The 19,651-nt window shown below is 52.2% G+C and overlaps 1 protein-coding gene across 12 annotated transcripts in view; it reads right to left on the bottom strand.

Moving 5' to 3' along the window:
• LOC143989534 (uncharacterized) overlaps window positions 1-19,651 on the bottom strand; it is a 382,054-nt gene that overhangs the window by 127,013 nt on the left and 235,390 nt on the right. For 3 of the 12 annotated variants that reach the window (XM_077489675.1, XM_077489676.1, XM_077489677.1), the window contains one exon: window positions 8,116-8,213. The exons of 4 other annotated variants lie outside the window; for them this stretch is intronic. In XM_077489675.1, the coding sequence (XP_077345801.1) occupies window positions 8,116-8,213 (98 nt within the window). Of the gene's footprint in view, window positions 1-5,349; window positions 5,557-8,115; window positions 8,214-8,329; window positions 8,662-9,969; window positions 10,043-19,651 lie in introns of those variants that run through there. 5 more of the 12 variants (XM_077489679.1, XM_077489669.1, XM_077489670.1 and 2 more) reach the window with 5 other exon arrangements.

Genomic DNA, 19,651 nt, shown 5'->3' on the forward strand with positions numbered 1-19,651 from the left:
AGCACAAAAAGGTCCCCGTTGAGGAAGGTGAATGAATGAATGAAATACTTGTATAGCGCACAATGTGAACTGAATTGCCTCTAGGCGCTGTGGCGAGCTTTGATCATCTGCTAAAAGAGGAAGGTCTTGAGTTTTTTTCTAAAAGCCAGGTGATTTTCTTCCAGGCGGATGTTGATTGGTAGAGCATTCCATAGCCGAGGCCCTTGGACAGCGAATCTCCGATCCCCCTTGGATTTATACCGGGCTTTTGGCATGAGGAGGAGGTTTTTGTTGGCTGATCGAAGACTGCGGTTTGGTGTGTAATGATTTATTTTCTCCATTAGGTATTGCGGAGCTTCTCTATGCACGCATTTGTGGGTGAGGCACAGGGTCTTGAACGTGATCCAATTTTTACGGTTAGCCAATGTAGGCTCCTCAGGGAAGGAGAGATGGATTCCCAGGGTTTTTTTCCTGTTATCAGCCTTGCCGCCGTGTTTTGGATCAGTTGTGATCGCGCAAGTTGATATTGTGGTAATCCTATATAAAGCGAGTTTGCGTAGTCCAGTCGTGAATTAATGATTGTTCCAACTACCACTGCTTTGTCATTCTTTGGGATAAAAGGGATGAGTCTGCGAAGTATGAGCAGCAGATGGTGAGATCCACTGACTACTGCTCCTATTTGCGCATCCATTGACATTAGTGCGTCTAAAATAACCCCGAGACTCTTGGCTTTGGTCTTTGGGGAGATAGTCTGCTTAATAGTCTTTGGTTAAAGACTGCCCGAAAATGGGCAGTTTTTTTACAATGTGGTTTAACACAGAAGTAACCCAGGAGTATTCTGGCTTAGCTTGGAGCTTTCCTGGCTTGCAGGATCTGCAGGACAGGGCGGAGAAGTGTCATACATGGTCAGCCACCAGGATCCTCTGCTTAGAGGAGCCTTTTTAACTGCTTCCTGCTTAAGCTCCGGCTCCGCCCCTAGATGACCCCGTGCAGGTTGGTGGATGTACCTGCACATGCCGCTGTTGCTGATGTCCTCCTTCCTGAGATTTCATTAGGGAGAGGTACCCTGCTGCTTTTTTTTTTAAATGCACGTCACAGATGGTGCCACGCGGGTATGTGTCAGTCTTTTACTCTGCTTACCTACCTTATAATATATATATATATATATATACATATATACACATATTTATTATTATTATTTTTTTTTTAATTCCCATCTCCCGGAAGTGATGTCACCCAGTGGCCGTTCTGTAATTTCCCCTAGAAGTCTCCAGACTCTGGGAAAATGGCCACCAATCGGAAACCGCATGACTGGAAGTGGTGTTGCCGCCATCTTGGTACACCCAGCAGAGCCTCCACAAGGAAAGGAGCCAGCTCTGCTGGGTGCGGTGGAACGCCAATGGCGGTGGTGGCACGGAGGGTGCAGGAGGACGGGCGGACAGACGGTAGGTAAACAGAGTAAAAGTCTGACACCTACCCATAAGGCGCCATCTGTGGATCCTAGTGTAGCCTGAGGCTCAGGGGCAAAACCAGATCACCACCCGGGTTGAAGTAGCAGCAGATTCCGCCAGCATGCAGTCCATCATGTCAGCACATTTATTCCAACTTGGGGGGTATGATTGAAGACCCCTCTGTAGAGGTGAAATCTCAGGCAGAGCAAGTCTTTGCTCAAATGTGCTACTCGCCCTCCCAAGGCCCGCTGGGCTGATTGGGATGCTGGCAGGGGGTCTCTTGCAACTAGCACAGAGACCAGGTAAAATAATAAAGATTTCTTTTTGCAGCTCCTGTGGGTCCGGAGGAAACACAAACAACTGAGGCACACAGGTAAGACTGTGAAACTTATAATGGTGGACTAATGTGTTTCCTCTATCAGGGAGGAGGAGCCTATCTCTCAGATGCTGCCCTGGAAGAAGATTTGACAAAAACCCGCAAAGCCAGATCTGGCAGTGAAAGGGTTAAAGGGAAATATTCACCTTCAGTAACATGTTAAATGTTCCTGCAGCGGCTCAGCGATCAGAGTCCTCTGTGTGACAGCAGTGCAGGGAGAAGTTCCCCATAGCGGCTGTCACTTTATGAAAAGAGCGCGGCCGTGCCATTCATTCACAGAGTTCTGTCCTTTGCCAATGTCGGCTTGTAGTTTTCAATGAACTCCCACACCGCTGCTGAGCTCTCTGGTAGATGAGGAACGAGGAGATTTTCATAAGGGACAAGGAGATTGGGACCCTGATTTAGTCCATTGGACAAGTCCTTATTTTAAAAAAGTTCACATCCCTGGAACTGTTTCTTCCATGATGGAGATCAGCCATGGAGTATATCTGAGGTGTATATCAGGGTGTGCTTCTTCCCCACATGAGAGCTGTGATGTCCAGCAACATTCATATAGAAGACATTTCCCGCACTCAAGGCACAAATACACCTCGAGGGTTGTGTGGGATCCCCGATGTACAGGAAGACAGGACTTCAGTGAGGAACAATTCCCTCACTCAGGACAGGAATATGGCTTCTTCCCGTGTGAGATCTCTGATGTTTGTAAAGATTGGACATCTGTGAGAAACATTTTCCACACTCAGGACAGGAAAACGGCTTCTCCCCAGTGTGAGATCTCTGATGTCTGCTAAAATTGGATTTGTCTGAAAAACGTATCCCACACTGAGGACAGGAATACGGCTTCTCCCCCGTGTGAGATCTCTGATGTTTGTAAAGATTGGACATCTGTGAGAAACATTTTCCACACTCAGGACAGGAAAACGGCTTCTCCCCCGTGTGAGATCTCTGATGTCTGCTAAAATTGGATTTGTCTGAAAAACGTATCCCACACTGAGGACAGGAATACGGCTTCTCCCCCGTGTGAGATCTCTGATGTTTGTAAAGACTGGATTTGTCTGAAAAACATTTCCTGCAATCAGGACAGGAATACGGCTTCTCCCCCGTGTGAGATCTCTGATGTGTGTGAAGATTGGACTTAATTGAAAAACATTTCCTGCAATCAGGACAGGAATACGGCTTCTCCCCCGTGTGAGATCTCTGATGTTTGTTAAGACTGGACTTCACTGAAAAACATTTCCCACACACAGGACAGGAATACGGCTTCTCCCCCGTGTGAGATCTCTGATGTGTGAAAAGGTTTGATTTTTGAATAAAACATTTTCCGCACTCAGGACAGGAATACGGCTTCTCCCCCGTGTGAGATCTCTGATGTGTGAAAAGGTTTGATTTTTGAATAAAACATTTTCCGCACTCAGGACAGGAATACGGCTTCTCCCCCGTGTGAGATCTCTGATGTGTGAAAAGGTTTGATTTTTGAATAAAACATTTTCCGCACTCAGGACAGGAATACGGCTTCTCCCCCGTGTGAGATCTCTGATGTGTGACAAGGTCTGATTTTTGAATAAAACATTTTCCGCACTCAGGACAGGAATACGGCTTCTCCCCCGTGTGAGATCTCTGATGTGTGACAAGGTATGATTTTTGTATAAAACATTTCCTGCACTCAGGACAGGAATACGGCTTCTCTCCTGTGTGAAATTTTTTATGCCTATTAAGTTTGTATTTAGAATGGAAACACTTCCCGCACTCAGTACAGGAAAAGCTCTTCTCTGTTGGAAGGACAGCCCCGTCCCTCACAGTCTGAGGTTCCTCAGGATAAGAGGAATACGATGGTCCATCTACACTGTGTGGTGCCGGATGGACATTTGAGGTAGTCGGGTTTTCTCCTGGACTATACTGTGTGATGTCCTCATCTTCTACTTTACAGTCTGGAGACAAAGTGAGACAATCCTCGGAGGTTTTCCTCATCTCCCGTCCATCTACTAAAATAGAAATACAAAGATTATTACTAGACATCAGCTGATTGGTTCCCCTAAACCAGGACTCCGCCCACATCAGGCAGCTTTGTCTCTGAGGATCTTACAATTCCCCCCTCAAGGTAACTAGTAAATGGGTCCTCTGATCTCCTACCAGATCATTTCTTTATTCATGGACCTTAGTCAGAGAGTGAGGAAACAACGTGAACTGTCTTTTATAGGAGTGACAGTGATGAGGGGATTATAGGACGAGTGTCCCCTCCCCCTCTATCACTCATTGCCATCTTCCCAACACAAGAAGTCCTGCACTTCCTTATTTAGTCCATGATTTAGTGATGAATAACAGCGGGGCTGAGCCCCACCAGAGGTCAGAGAGTGAGGATGGGGTGAGAACAACCAAGATGAAGACTGGACTGATCCTGAAGACCACCATCATTGGGTTATTGACTCCTCCCTCATTATCACTTTCTGTTTAAGGTTCCAACGTTTGAGGATGTTATCACATTATTATCAACATGTAAAAGTCTGTCCTCCAATCACATCATCCAATATAAAATGTCCAGCTGGTAGGAAATGGGCGTAACAAAAGAGAATACATATTATGTGTATATATAGCTGTGGGGGGAGGGGAGAAAGCAGAAGTCAGGACTATGTAATGTACAACACATTGTATAAGATACAACAGATAGGACTATATAGTATCAGAATGATGTAATGTACAACATAGAGTATATAGTGCAGGGGTCAGGAGTATGTAATGTAGAATATAAAGTATACAGTGTAAGGGTCAGGACTCATAATATTGGTATTCAGTAATCAGTGGAAGATGAAATGATTACATGAGACAAGTTGCAGAGGTCCCACACCGCTGCCTCCCATCTCCTGAGACTGCACTCAGTGACTTGGGTCTGAGACTATACAGACATATCCCTCCAGCAGATAACAGAGCAAGTAATCCTGGGGGGATTGCTCTGCCAGAGATCATGCTATAACTGGGCATAATGCAGAAGACCCAAATCACATACCCCAGGTGCCTAGATCTAGTAACATCTATGGGGAAAATGAAAATTTTGCAGCCAGCTGATCCCCAGAATCTCCATAGATCCAGTCTAGATACATAAATTGTGTCGGCAGCACAGAGAAGGAAGATTATCGGAGAGAAATCCAGGAATACAGGACGGGGAACACAGCTCAGGAAAGTGACCAGGGGATTACAGGCTGATGTCACCCAGCCCCCGCCCTACTCTGGACCAATCAGTGAGCAGTATGGGTGGAGGAATGTATTTAGTGTTAATGACCCACCTGTGCTGATCTCTGTAGGAGTGTCCTCCTCTATAAATGTCCCCGTTATTCCATCCTCCTCCATAGACTGCTGATCATCCCTCACATACCTCTCTTCTTCTTCTGATTTCACCTCAAATTCTATATCGATTGGATCTCCACTCTAAACCAAGAAAATGAGAGAGAATATCATCTGTAAGATAGAAGATTTATTATTGTGACATCACATAGAAAATCCACACATCATCTCTAGGAGTCCATGTTCTAGATGCTCCATCCCACCAACCTTGTAACAGTGGGGGATGGTGTGACCTTCCTGTGTGGAATCCCGGGAATACAGAGGACGGGGACATCTCTCTGGTGGGTTCCTGGTATTTGGTGGCTCCATCATATCCTTGTGTCCTTCTGAAAACTCCTCCATCACTCCATACTCCTCATCCTCCTCTTTATACTCCTCTTTAACATCAATATTATCATCCCCGAGGTTTCCACTCTGAATATAAAATAAAATAGTAATTGTTAGGGATGCACCGAAATTTCGGCCGCCGAAACATATCGGCCGAAAATGCCCTTTTCGGCAATTTGCCGAAAGAGAAAAACGGCCGATAATGGAGCCGAAAATGGGGCGGGGCCAGGGTAGGGGCGGGGCCAGGGTAGGGGGCGGGGCCCCGCCCCTGGTGCGCCCATCATGAAGAGCTATAGTGCAGGCGAGCCATCTCCGCCGCCTGTTTGATCACAGCGCGGGAACATCACAGCTTTCAGTTCATTAGCTGTGTGTTCCGGGCCGCGCACCGTCACGTACAGCCCCTCCCCCTTGTCAGGGCAATTTGATAGACAGATCACCCGTAGGATTGGACGGATGATCTGTCTATCAAAGTGCCCTGACAAGGGGGAGGGGCTGTACGTGACGGCGCGCGGCCGGGAACACACAGCTATTGAACTGAAAGCTGTGATGTTCCCCTGCTGTGATCAAACAGGCGACGGAGGCAACTCTCCTCTTCTCTCTTCACAGGTTAGCTGCTATGAGGGGACACACACTGGCTGCTAGGAGGAGACACACACTGGCTGCTATGAGGGGACACACACTGGCTGCTAGGAGGAGACACACACTGGCTGCTATGAGGGGACACACACACTGGCTGCTATGAGGGGAGACACACACTGGCTGCTATGAGGGGAGACACACACTGGCTGCTATGAGGGGAGACACACACTGGCTGCTATGAGGGGAGACACACACTGGCTGCTATGAGGGGAGACACACACTGGCTGCTAGGAGGGGAGACACACACTGGCTGCTATGAGGGGAGACACACACTGGCTGCTAGGAGGAGACACACACTGGCTGCTATGAGGGGAGACACACACTGGCTGCTATGAGGGGAGACACACACTGGCTGCTATGAGGGGACACACACACTGGCTGCTATGAGGGGAGACACACACTGGCTGCTATGAGGGGACACACACACTGGCTGCTATGAGGGGACACACACACTGGCTGCTATGAGGGGACACACACACTGGCTGCTATGAGGGGAGACACACACTGGCTGCTATGAGGGGACACACACACTGGCTGCTATGAGGGGAGACACTGGCTGCTATGAGGGGAGACACACACTGGCTGCTATGAGGGGACACACACACTGGCTGCTATGAGGGGACACACACACTGGCTGCTATGAGGGGACACACACACTGGCTGCTATGAGGGGAGACACACACTGGCTGCTATGAGGGGACACACACACTGGCTGCTATGAGGGGAGACACACACTGGCTGCTATGAGGGGACACACACACTGGCTGCTATGAGGGGACACACACACTGGCTGCTATGAGGGGACACACACACTGGCTGCTATGAGGGGACACACACACTGGCTGCTATGAGGGGACACACACACTGGCTGCTATGAGGGGAGACACACACTGGCTGCTATGAGGGGAGACACACACTGGCTGCTATGAGGGGACACACACACTGGCTGCTATGAGGGGACACACACACTGGCTGCTATGAGGGGACACACACACTGGCTGCTATGAGGGGACACACACACTGGCTGCTATGAGGGGACACACACACTGGCTGCTATGAGGGGACACACACACTGGCTGCTATGAGGGGAGACACACACTGGCTGCTATGAGGGGAGACACACACTGGCTGCTATGAGGGGACACACACACTGGCTGCTATGAGGGGAGACACTGGCTGCATTGTATCAATTGTATCATGTGTCATGTATCATGTGTGCAATTTCTGACCATCTCCTGTACCAGGTCCCCTGTCTCTGACCATCTCCTGTACCACGTCTGCAGTCTCTGACCATCTCCTGTACCATGTCTCCCGTCTCTGACCATCTCCTGTACCATGTCCCCAGTCTTTGACCATCTCCTGTACCATGTCTCCAGTCTCTGACCATCTCCTGCACCATGTCCCCAGTCTCTGACCATCTCCTGTACCATGTCTCCAGTCTCTGACCATCTCCTGCACCATGTCCCCAGTCTCTGACCATCTCCTGCACCATGTCCCCAGTCTCTGACCATCTCCTGTACCATGTCCCCAGTCTCTGACCATCTCCTGTACCATGTCCCCAGTCTCTGACCATCTCCTGTACCATGTCCCCAGTCTCTGACCATCTCCTGTACCATGTCTCCAGTCTCTGACCATCTCCTGTACCATGTCTCCAGTCTCTGACCATCTTCTGTACCATGTCTCCAGTCTCTGACCATCTCCTGTACCATGTCTCCAGTCTCTGACCATCTCCTGTACCATGTCTCCAGTCTCTGACCATCTCCTGTACCATGTCCCCAGTCTCTGACCATCTCCTGTACCATATCCCCTGTCTCTGACCACCTCCTGTATAAAAATATTTTTTTAAAACAGTCATTTTCGGTATCGGTGCTGTTTCTGTATCGGTTTTCGGCCTAGTGTATTTTTCATTTTCGGTATCGGTTTTGGCACCAAAAAACCCATTCGGTGCATCTTGTAACAAACATGCTGTGTATAAATCAGAACTACCAATAATTGTCACTCATCTACCTGATGATGGTGGGGGATGGTGTGACCTTCCTGTGTGGAATCCCAGGAATACAGAGGACGGGGACATCTCTCTGGTGGGTTCCCATTACTGGATCCATCTGTAGGAAACACACACACTGACTGAATACATTGTTTCTATGTGTTTATCAGATGATGGGGGATCTAGGTGGAGCCTCCGTACTGCTCTCTCCTTTACAATAAAGTCTCCTCTTACCCGGTGATGTGAGGGGCGGCTGATTGTCCATCATGACGTCCTTGTAGAGATCCTTGTGTCCTTCTAAATACTCCCACTCCTCCATGGAGAAATAGACAGTGACATCCTGACACCTTATAGGAACCTGACACACACAATGATACAGTCACCATCCAGACACATCCCTTGTCTGTTACTGGATAATGTCCCAGAATTCCCAGAATCCTCCTCACCTCTCCTCCATCATCTCTCTGGTGACTTCTAGAATCTTCTTTGTATTTCTCTATTCTATCAGGGAGGGAGGTGGAGGCAATGTGATGGTCATATGATCTCCAGACTTCACAGGAGGAAAACTGTAAATAAAAACACAAAATGTATATGTAAATTAAATTCTCAGAATCCTCCTCACCTCTCCGGTCAGGTCTGTGTTTTATTTAATAAAGATAATAGTGATGTCATGTGACCTCCCAGAATCCTCTCCAGGCAGTTGTCTATTTATTAAAGGCCCACTTCAAACTGAGGTATCATTTACCTACAAAGGTTCCCCCAAACCATAGGTTAAAAGGCTTGCCATAAGCAATTCTGGTGTGATCATATACAACATAGGACTAACAGTCCCATTTTGCAAGTGAGGATGCCAAGAGTCCATCCACATCAAGAGAATCAGAAAAAAAAAAAACACGGAGGGACATTGGGAGGAGGAGCTGTGAGGTCAGTGTGATGTCATAGGACATATAGACTCTAGATGGAGGGACATTTGGATGGGGAGATTTGAGGGGTCCTCTATATGAGGCTCCTGTGCAAACCAAATCATTGTTCCTGGGTGTGTCCTTCCTCTCCTAAACTGAAGAGTGAACTTTGACCTTTACCATACAGAAATCTGTCAGGAATCTGTGAAAGTAAGCTCTCATGTGATCAGGTGACGTGCGGAGGAACGGAGTGTAAATAGCAGACAATTTTCTCCAGAGCTCCTAATGGTGGGGATGGATTTTGCTGAGTGCTGGTGCCAAGTTTCCACCCCCCAGGATCACTGCAGGTGTGGAGAAAAGCTGTGTAAGAGGATATGGAGGAGAGATGAGGAGGAGATCCAGGAATCAGGATAAAGGTCAGGACAAGCAACAGACGAGCGCATCCAAGAGATGAAGCCTGGGTCACTACACAGAAAATCAATCCAAGGAAACAACAGGCAGGACGAGGAATAGCAAGAAGGAGCTCAGAGACAAATGAGAATATTGCTCAGCCAATGGGAGATGATCTCAACATGACTTACATAATGAAGGAGATGAGGGGGAGGGGAGGAACTCACTTATGGTGACCATAGAGACATGGAAATTCAGCTGGTTCAGCAGGGATCGGTCACATTTCCATCCATGTGTGGTCACTGCCGGATAAAAGTCACTCCATCAGCGGCTGCAGCCAATAGCTTCATCACTGATCTGTGTATTCTGAGAGCGGAGGAGCGCCCCCCATTGTCAGAATACAATAGTCCAGCGGGGAGGATTCCCCCATCCCCCTCCAATGTGTGGATGGGGGAATCACTTCCGTTTTTTCCTCTCATCCCGCTGGATTAATGATAAAACTGAACCATGTATGGCCAGCTATGGAAGGAAGATATATTCATCATCAACTGATCCCCCTGAAGGGGTTAATCTACATATTACCTCCTCTGCTGATTCATCAAACTCTTCTCTCTACGTCCTTTGGAATGTCCTGTGTATCTGACATCACTTCCTGTCTTCCATAGAGACTTCCTGTCTGGGTAGAGGTGAGATCACCACCTTGTGGAGATCAGAGGAACTGCAGAAAGATCTGGTAGTGTGAACACGGCCTTGTGCTGTGTGTGTATGTACTGTATATCCTTATAGAGGGTCATCTCCACTCCCACCAAGGGGGATAGAAATATATTACTGCTCGGGGGGGGGGGGAGACATTTTGGCCCCTTTGATTTTGCAGTAAAATTGATGTCAGATTTAGTCATGTAGAACATCTGTTATAACAAAAGAAATAAAACCGCGCTGAGACCCAAAAAAAAGTTTTTTCCTACTTATCAAGCAAGAAAAAATATTTTCAGATGAATAACCAAAAAGTTAATCTTGAAAATAAATACAAATAGTTGAAAAAAACATTTTTTTTTTCTTTCAAATGAATGTTCAAAGAATATAAGGCTGCTGCTCCACTGTGGGATACACACACATAGAAATAGACAAAAAATTAGAAAAAAGGAGCTGCGCCAAATAATAAAAAAACAAATCAATAAACCAAAACTATAAGAAAAAGTCCAAGGAGAGTTTATGTTATTCAGGAAAGGAAAGCGATCGCACCACAGTGATTCCTTCCACACTTCCTTATCACTATTGTGCCCAGCCACCGACAAATAAGTGCGCTTACCAGACGGTAGAAGCACAAGGAGCGTTTATGATCCCAAGCCACTGACAGCTCCTCGCCTTCACCAAACACTTTGTCATTCAGGAACGAACGATCCATATATTGAAGAATCACATGCCGCTCCGCATTTTCATCAGTACCCAAAACGCACGTTCATAATATAGAAAGAAAAGAAGCCTCCCATAGTGTAAAAAACTTCAATGCTCTTTTAATTATAATAGAAATGCACTAACATAAAACCAGAAATATTCGCATATAAAAACAAGCCGGCCAGCAAAACGAGAGCCCGTCCTTCTCTCGTAACACGTGGTGACGTCACAGCGCGCCCTTCCATACGCGTTTCGTCATATGTGACGTTTTCAATGGGGACTATCTGTTATATGGATACAAAGAGCCCCAGTCGAGAGTAAAGGGTGGAAATGGCTCCTGATCCCCAGATTTGGGCAATTATGTCACCAATATAAATAGAATAAAACCCGCGCTATGTGTAACAACTCAAATACCTACAGAAATAACTTATACCGGACTGCTGCTGTAACAAAGGTAAGTGTTCCCTTTATCAACTAGAAGAGCATTATGTGTCACAGCGCTGTCCTATTGTGTGTGCACATAAATCATCACAAATACACTAAAATATGTGGAGACATTCATATATAAAGTGCTAGGGGCTCAAATAATATTCTCTGCAGATCTACTGCTTCCACTTTACACCCACTTCACTGATCTTAAGGTGTTTATCAATAAATGAAGTAAACTGATCCATGTGCAAATTCATATACAACATAAAGTGCTTTGTGTTTAAGATGCTGTTCCCTGCAGATCCACTGCTTCCGTTTTACACTTTATTCTTATAATATTTGCTGCTATATTGAATAAACTAAAAACCTGTGCAAATTCATAGAAACTTACAATATTTGGTGCTCAATATAGTGTTCTGTGCAAGTCCACTGCTTCCACTTTGCATCCTCTTCAAAAAACAAATTTTGCAAAAAAAAATCCAAAGATCACCACTAAGGGGGCGCCCTCACCATCACGTGTATAAGAGGAGGAAGAAGGCGTGGCTACACTACAGCTGCCACAGTTTGGAGCACCGAGAACTTTACACACCTGTAGCACACTTCTCCCTTGAGTCCAGGTTCAAGACCCACCATCCAACTGGAAATACGGTAGCACATAGTAACAGGGCGCCTCGCTGGCTCACCACGCTTCAGGCACGGCCTCACTTCACTCTGCAATTTTTTATTCTAAGTACAGGGTGGACAGGGACAGTATTCAACACAACACCGGCATTGAGGTCTCTGAACCTCCAGGCCTTCAATCCCGCTCCCGCTATCCAGCACTGGGGTCTCTGAACCTCCAGGCCTTCAAGCCTTCTCCCACTATCCAGCACTGGGATCTCTGAACCCCCAGGCCTTCAATCCCGCTCCCACTATCCAGCACTGGGATCTCTGAACCCCCAGGCCTTCAATCCCACTCCCGCTATCCAGCACTGGGATCTCTGAACCCCCAGGCCTTCAAGCCTGCTCCCGCTATCCAGCACTGGGATCTCTGAACCTCCAGGCCTTCAAGCCTGCTCCCGCTATCCAGCACTGGGGTCTTTGAACCTCCAGGCCTTCAAGCCTTCTCCCGCTATCCAGCACTGGGGTCTTTGAACCTCCAGGCCTTCAAGCCTGCTCCTGCTATCCAGCACTGGGGTCTCTGAACCCCCAGGCCTTCAATCCCTCTCCCGCTATCCAGCACTGGGATCTCTGAACCTCCATGCCTTCAAGCCTGCTCCCGCTATCCAGCACTGGGATCTCTGAACCTCCAGGCCTTCAAGCCTGCTCCCGCTATCCAGCACTGGGGTCTTTGAACCTCCAGGCCTTCAAGCCTTCTCCCGCTATCCAGCACTGGGGTCTTTGAACCTCCAGGCCTTCAAGCCTGCTCCTGCTATCCAGCACTGGGGTCTCTGAACCCCCAGGCCTTCAATCCCTCTCCCGCTATCCAGCACTGGGGTCTCTGAACCCCCAGGCCTTCAAGCCCGCTCCCGCTATCCAGCACTGGGATCTCTGAACCCCCAGGCCTTCAAGCCTGCTCCCGCTATCCAGCACTGGGATCTCTGAACCCCCAGGCCTTCAAGCCCGCTCCCGCTATCCAGTACTGGGATCTCTGAACCTCCAGGCCTTCAAGCCTGCTCCCGCTATCCAGCACTGGGGTCTCTGAACCCCTAGGCCTTCAATCCCACTCCCGCTATCCAGCACTGGGGTCTTTGAACCCCCAGGCCTTCAAGCCTGCTCCTGCTATCCAGCACTGGGGTCTCTGAACCCCCAGGCCTTCAAGCCTGCTCCCGCTATCCAGCACTGGGATCTCTGAACCCCCAGGCCTTCAAGCCTGCTCCCGCTATCCAGCACTGGGGTCTTTGAACCTCCAGGCCTTCAAGCCTTCTCCCGCTATCCAGCACTGGGGTCTTTGAACCTCCAGGCCTTCAAGCCTGCTCCTGCTATCCAGCACTGGGGTCTCTGAACCCCCAGGCCTTCAATCCCTCTCCCGCTATCCAGCACTGGGGTCTCTGAACCCCCAGGCCTTCAAGCCCGCTCCCGCTATCCAGCACTGGGATCTCTGAACCCCCAGGCCTTCAAGCCTGCTCCCGCTATCCAGCACTGGGATCTCTGAACCCCCAGGCCTTCAAGCCTGCTCCCGCTATCCAGCACTGGGGTCTCTGAACCTCCAGGCCTTCAAGCCTGCTCCTGCTATCCAGCACTGGGGTCTTTGAACCTCCAGGCCTTCAAGCCTGCTCCTGCTATCCAGCACTGGGGTCTCTGAACCCCTAGGCCTTCAATCCCACTCCCGCTATCCAGCACTGGGGTCTCTGAACCCCCAGGCCTTCAAGCCTGCTCCTGCTATCCAGCACTGGGGTCTCTGAACCCCCAGGCCTTCAAGCCCGCTCCCGCTATCCAGCACTGGGATCTCTGAACCCCCAGGCCTTCAAGCCCGCTCCCGCTATCCAGCACTGGGATCTCTGAACCCCCAGGCCTTCAAGCCTGCTCCTGCTATCCAGCACTGGGATCTCTGAACCACCAGGCCTTCAAGCCTGCTCCCGCTATCCAGCACTGGGGTCTCTGAACCCCCAGGCCTTCAAGCCCGCTCCCACTATCCAGCACTGGGATCTCTGAACCCCCAGGCCTTCAATCCCACTCCCGCTATCCAGCACTGGGGTCTCTGAACCCCCAGGCCTTCAAGCCTGCTCCCGCTATCCAGCACTGGGGTCTCTGAACCCCCAGGGCTTCAAGCCTGCTCCCGCTATCCAGCACTGGGATCTCTGAACCCCCAGGCCTTCAAGCCTGCTCCCGCTATCCAGCACCGGGATCTCTGAACCCCCAGACCTTCAAGCCCGCTCCCGCTATCCAGCACTGGGATCTCCGAACCTCCAGGCCTTCAATCCCTCTCCCGCTATCCAGCACTGGGGTCTCTGAACCCCCAGGCCTTCAATCCCGCTCCCGCTATCCAGCACTGGGATCTCTGAACCCCCAGGCCTTCAAGCCCGCTCCCGCTATCCAGCACTGGGATCTCAGAACCCCCAGGCCTTCAAGCCTGCTCCCACTATCCAGCACTGGGATCTCTGAACCTCCAGGCCTTCAAGCCTTCTCCCGCTATCCAGCACTGGGGTCTCTGAACCTCCAGGCCTTCAAGCCTTCTCCCGCTATCCAGCACTGGGATCTCTGAACCCCCAGGCCTTCAAGCCCGCTCCCGCTATCCAGTACTGGGATCTCTGAACCTCCAGGCCTTCAAGCCTTCTCCCGCTATCCAGCACTGGGATCTCTGAACCTCCAGGCCTTCAAGCCTGCTCCCGCTATCCAGCACTGGGGTCTCTGAACCCCTAGGCCTTCAAGCCTTCTCCCGCTATCCAGCACTGGGGTCTTTGAACCTCCAGGCCTTCAAGCCTGCTCCTGCTATCCAGCACTGGGGTCTCTGAACCCCCAGGCCTTCAATCCCTCTCCCGCTATCCAGCACTGGGGTCTCTGAACCCCCAGGCCTTCAAGCCCGCTCCCGCTATCCAGCACTGGGATCTCTGAACCCCCAGGCCTTCAAGCCTGCTCCCGCTATCCAGCACTGGGATCTCTGAACCCCCAGGCCTTCAAGCCCGCTCCCGCTATCCAGTACTGGGATCTCTGAACCTCCAGGCCTTCAAGCCTGCTCCCGCTATCCAGCACTGGGGTCTCTGAACCCCTAGGCCTTCAAACCCACTCCCGCTATCCAGCACTGGGGTCTTTGAACCCCCAGGCCTTCAAGCCTGCTCCTGCTATCCAGCACTGGGGTCTCTGAACCCCCAGGCCTTCAAGCCTGCTCCCGCTATCCAGCACTGGGATCTCTGAACCCCCAGGCCTTCAAGCCTGCTCCCGCTATCCAGCACTGGGGTCTTTGAACCTCCAGGCCTTCAAGCCTTCTCCCGCTATCCAGCACTGGGGTCTTTGAACCTCCAGGCCTTCAAGCCTGCTCCTGCTATCCAGCACTGGGGTCTCTGAACCCCCAGGCCTTCAATCCCTCTCCCGCTATCCAGCACTGGGGTCTCTGAACCCCCAGGCCTTCAAGCCCGCTCCCGCTATCCAGCACTGGGATCTCTGAACCCCCAGGCCTTCAAGCCTGCTCCCGCTATCCAGCACTGGGATCTCTGAACCCCCAGGCCTTCAAGCCTGCTCCCGCTATCCAGCACTGGGGTCTCTGAACCTCCAGGCCTTCAAGCCTGCTCCTGCTATCCAGCACTGGGGTCTTTGAACCTCCAGGCCTTCAAGCCTGCTCCTGCTATCCAGCACTGGGGTCTCTGAACCCCTAGGCCTTCAATCCCACTCCCGCTATCCAGCACTGGGGTCTCTGAACCCCCAGGCCTTCAAGCCTGCTCCTGCTATCCAGCACTGGGGTCTCTGAACCCCCAGGCCTTCAAGCCCGCTCCCGCTATCCAGCACTGGGATCTCTGAACCCCCAGGCCTTCAAGCCCGCTCCCGCTATCCAGCACTGGGATCTCTGAACCCCCAGGCCTTCAAGCCTGCTCCTGCTATCCAGCACTGGGATCTCTGAACCACCAGGCCTTCAAGCCTGCTCCCGCTATCCAGCACTGGGGTCTCTGAACCCCCAGGCCTTCAAGCCCGCTCCCACTATCCAGCACTGGGATCTCTGAACCCCCAGGCCTTCAATCCCACTCCCGCTATCCAGCACTGATGTCTCTGAACCCCCAGGCCTTCAAGCCTGCTCCCGCTATCCAGCACTGGGGTCTCTGAACCCCCAGGGCTTCAAGCCTGCTCCCGCTATCCAGCACTGGGATCTCTGAACCCCCAGGCCTTCAAGCCTGCTCCCGCTATCCAGCACCGGGATCTCTGAACCCCCACACCTTCAAGCCCGCTCCCGCTATCCAGCACTGGGATCTCCGAACCTCCAGGCCTTCAATCCCTCTCCCGCTATCCAGCACTGGGGTCTCTGAACCCCCAGGCCTTCAATCCCGCTCCCGCTATCCAGCACTGGGATCTCTGAACCCCCAGGCCTTCAAGCCCGCTCCCGCTATCCAGCACTGGGATCTCTGAACCCCCAGGCCTTCAAGCCTGCTCCCACTATCCAGCACTGGGATCTCTGAACCTCCAGGCCTTCAAGCCTTCTCCCGCTATCCAGCACTGGGGTCTCTGAACCTCCAGGCCTTCAAGCCTTCTCCCGCTATCCAGCACTGGGATCTCTGAACCCCCAGGCCTTCAAGCCCGCTCCCGCTATCCAGTACTGGGATCTCTGAACCTCCAGGCCTTCAAGCCTTCTCCCGCTATCCAGCACTGGGATCTCTGAACCTCCAGGCCTTCAAGCCTGCTCCCGCTATCCAGCACTGGGGTCTCTGAACCCCTAGGCCTTCAATCCCACTCCCGCTATCCAGCACTGGGGTCTCTGAACCCCCAGGCCTTCAAGCCTGCTCCTGCTATCCAGCACTGGGGTCTCTGAACCCCCAGGCCTTCAAGCCCGCTCCCGCTATCCAGCACTGGGATCTCTGAACCCCCAGGCCTTCAAGCCTGCTCCTGCTATCCAGCACTGGGATCTCTGAACCCCCAGGCCTTCAAGCCTGCTCCCGCTATCCAGCACTGGGGTCTCTGAACCCCCAGGCCTTCAAGCCCGCTCCCACTATCCAGCACTGGGATCTCTGAACCCCCAGGCCTTCAATCCCACTCCCGCTATCCAGCACTGGGGTCTCTGAACCCCCAGGCCTTCAAGCCTGCTCCCGCTATCCAGCACTGGGGTCTCTGAACCCCCAGGGCTTCAAGCCTGCTCCCGCTATCCAGCACTGGGATCTCTGAACCCCCAGGCCTTCAAGCCTGCTCCCGCTATCCAGCACTGGGATCTCTGAACCCCCAGACCTTCAAGCCCGCTCCCGCTATCCAGCACTGGGATCTCCGAACCTCCAGGCCTTCAATCCCTCTCCCGCTATCCAGCACTGGGGTCTCTGAACCCCCAGGCCTTCAATCCCGCTCCCGCTATCCAGCACTGGGATCTCTGAACCCCCAGGCCTTCAAGCCCGCTCCCGCTATCCAGCACTGGGATCTCTGAACCCCCAGGCCTTCAAGCCCGCTCCCACTATCCAGCACTGGGATCTCTGAACCTCCAGGCCTTCAAGCCTTCTCCCGCTATCCAGCACTGGGATCTCTGAACCCCCAGGCCTTCAAGCCCGCTCCCACTATCCAGCACTGGGATCTCTGAACCTCCAGGCCTTCAAGCCTTCTCCCGCTATCCAGCACTGGGGTCTCTGAACCTCCAGGCCTTCAAGCCTTCTCCCGCTATCCAGCACTGGGATCTCTGAACCCCCAGGCCTTCAAGCCCGCTCCCGCTATCCAGTACTGGGATCTCTGAACCTCCAGGCCTTCAAGCCTTCTCCCGCTATCCAGCACTGGGATCTCTGAACCTCCAGGCCTTCAAGCCTGCTCCCGCTATCCAGCACTGGGGTCTCTGAACCCCTAGGCCTTCAATCCCACTCCCGCTATCCAGCACTGGGGTCTCTGAACCCCCAGGCCTTCAAGCCTGCTCCTGCTATCCAGCACTGGGGTCTCTGAACCCCCAGGCCTTCAAGCCCGCTCCCGCTATCCAGCACTGGGATCTCTGAACCCCCAGGCCTTCAAGCCTGCTCCTGCTATCCAGCACTGGGATCTCTGAACCCCCAGGCCTTCAAGCCTGCTCCCGCTATCCAGCACTGGGGTCTCTGAACCCCCAGGCCTTCAAGCCCGCTCCCACTATCCAGCACTGGGATCTCTGAACCCCCAGGCCTTCAATCCCACTCCCGCTATCCAGCACTGGGGTCTCTGAACCCCCAGGCCTTCAAGCCTGCTCCCGCTATCCAGCACTGGGGTCTCTGAACCCCCAGGGCTTCAAGCCTGCTCCCGCTATCCAGCACTGGGATCTCTGAACCCCCAGGCCTTCAAGCCTGCTCCCGCTATCCAGCACTGGGATCTCTGAACCCCCAGACCTTCAAGCCCGCTCCCGCTATCCAGCACTGGGATCTCCGAACCTCCAGGCCTTCAATCCCTCTCCCGCTATCCAGCACTGGGGTCTCTGAACCCCCAGGCCTTCAATCCCGCTCCCGCTATCCAGCACTGGGATCTCTGAACCCCCAGGCCTTCAAGCCCGCTCCCGCTATCCAGCACTGGGATCTCTGAACCCCCAGGCCTTCAAGCCCGCTCCCACTATCCAGCACTGGGATCTCTGAACCTCCAGGCCTTCAAGCCTTCTCCCGCTATCCAGCACTGGGATCTCTGAACCCCCAGGCCTTCAAGCCCGCTCCCACTATCCAGCACTGGGATCTCGGAACCTCCAGGCCTTCAAGCCTTCTCCCGCTATCCAGCACTGGGGTCTCTGAACCTCCAGGCCTTCAAGCCTTCTCCCGCTATCCAGCACTGGGATCTCTGAACCCCCAGACCTTCAAGCCCGCTCCCGCTATCCAGCACTGGGATCTCTGAACCTCCAGGCCTTCAATCCCTCTCCCGCTATCCAACACTGGGGTCTCTGAACCCCCAGGCCTTCAATCCCGCTCCCGCTATCCAGCACTGGGGTCTCTGAACCCCCAGGCCTTCAAGCCCGCTCCCGCTATCCAGCACTGGGATCTCTGAACCCCCAGGCCTTCAATCCCACTCCCGCTATCCAGCACTGGGGTCTCTGAACCCCCAGGCCTTCAAGCCTGCTCCTGCTATCCAGCACTGGGATCTCTGAACCCCAGGCCTTCAAGCCCGCTCCCGCTATCCAGCACTGGGATCTCTGAACCCCCAGGCCTTCAAGCCCGCTCCCGCTATCCAGCACTGGGATCTCTGAACCCCCAGGCCTTCAAGCCCGCTCCCGCTATCCAGCACTGGGATCTCTGAACCCCCAGGCCTTCAAGCCCGCTCCTGCTATCCAGCACTGGGATCTCTGAACCCCAGGCCTTCAAGCCCGCTCCCGCTATCCAGCACTGGGATCTCTGAACCCCCAGGCCTTCAAGCCCGCTCCCGCTATCCAGCACTGGGATCTCTGAACCCCCAGGCCTTCAAGCCCGCTCCTGCTATCCAGCACTGGGATCTCTGAACCCCCAGGCCTTCAAGCCTGCTCCCGCTATCCAGCACTGGGATCTCTGAACCCCCAGGCCTTCAAGCCTGCTCCCGCTATCCAGCACTGGGATCTCTGAACCTCTGAACCTTTTAAACATAAATTGCAAAGATGTAATGTTACATAGAAATGGTGGTGGAGATCTCTAAAAGTAAGAACACTTCCTTGAATGCTCATATAAATAATATAATGAATTACGGAGTGAAAAAAGCTGTAAAGCAATAAATATATAAACTGGGTCATCCACTTCATAGAGGCATTGTGATTCCAGATCGTCTAGATCACATAGAAGGAGGACTCATCGATGATTTCATACATTTATTTGGAAGGATAGAAGAATCCTCAGAAGGGATCACGTAGGACAGTGATTCTCAACCAGGGTTCCGT

The sequence above is a fragment of the Lithobates pipiens genome, unplaced genomic scaffold (assembly GCF_037356315.1).
Source record: "Lithobates pipiens isolate NorthernLeopardFrog02 unplaced genomic scaffold, aLitPip1_a1.2 Scaffold_18, whole genome shotgun sequence".
Classification (NCBI taxonomy): Eukaryota; Metazoa; Chordata; class Amphibia; order Anura; family Ranidae; genus Lithobates; species Lithobates pipiens.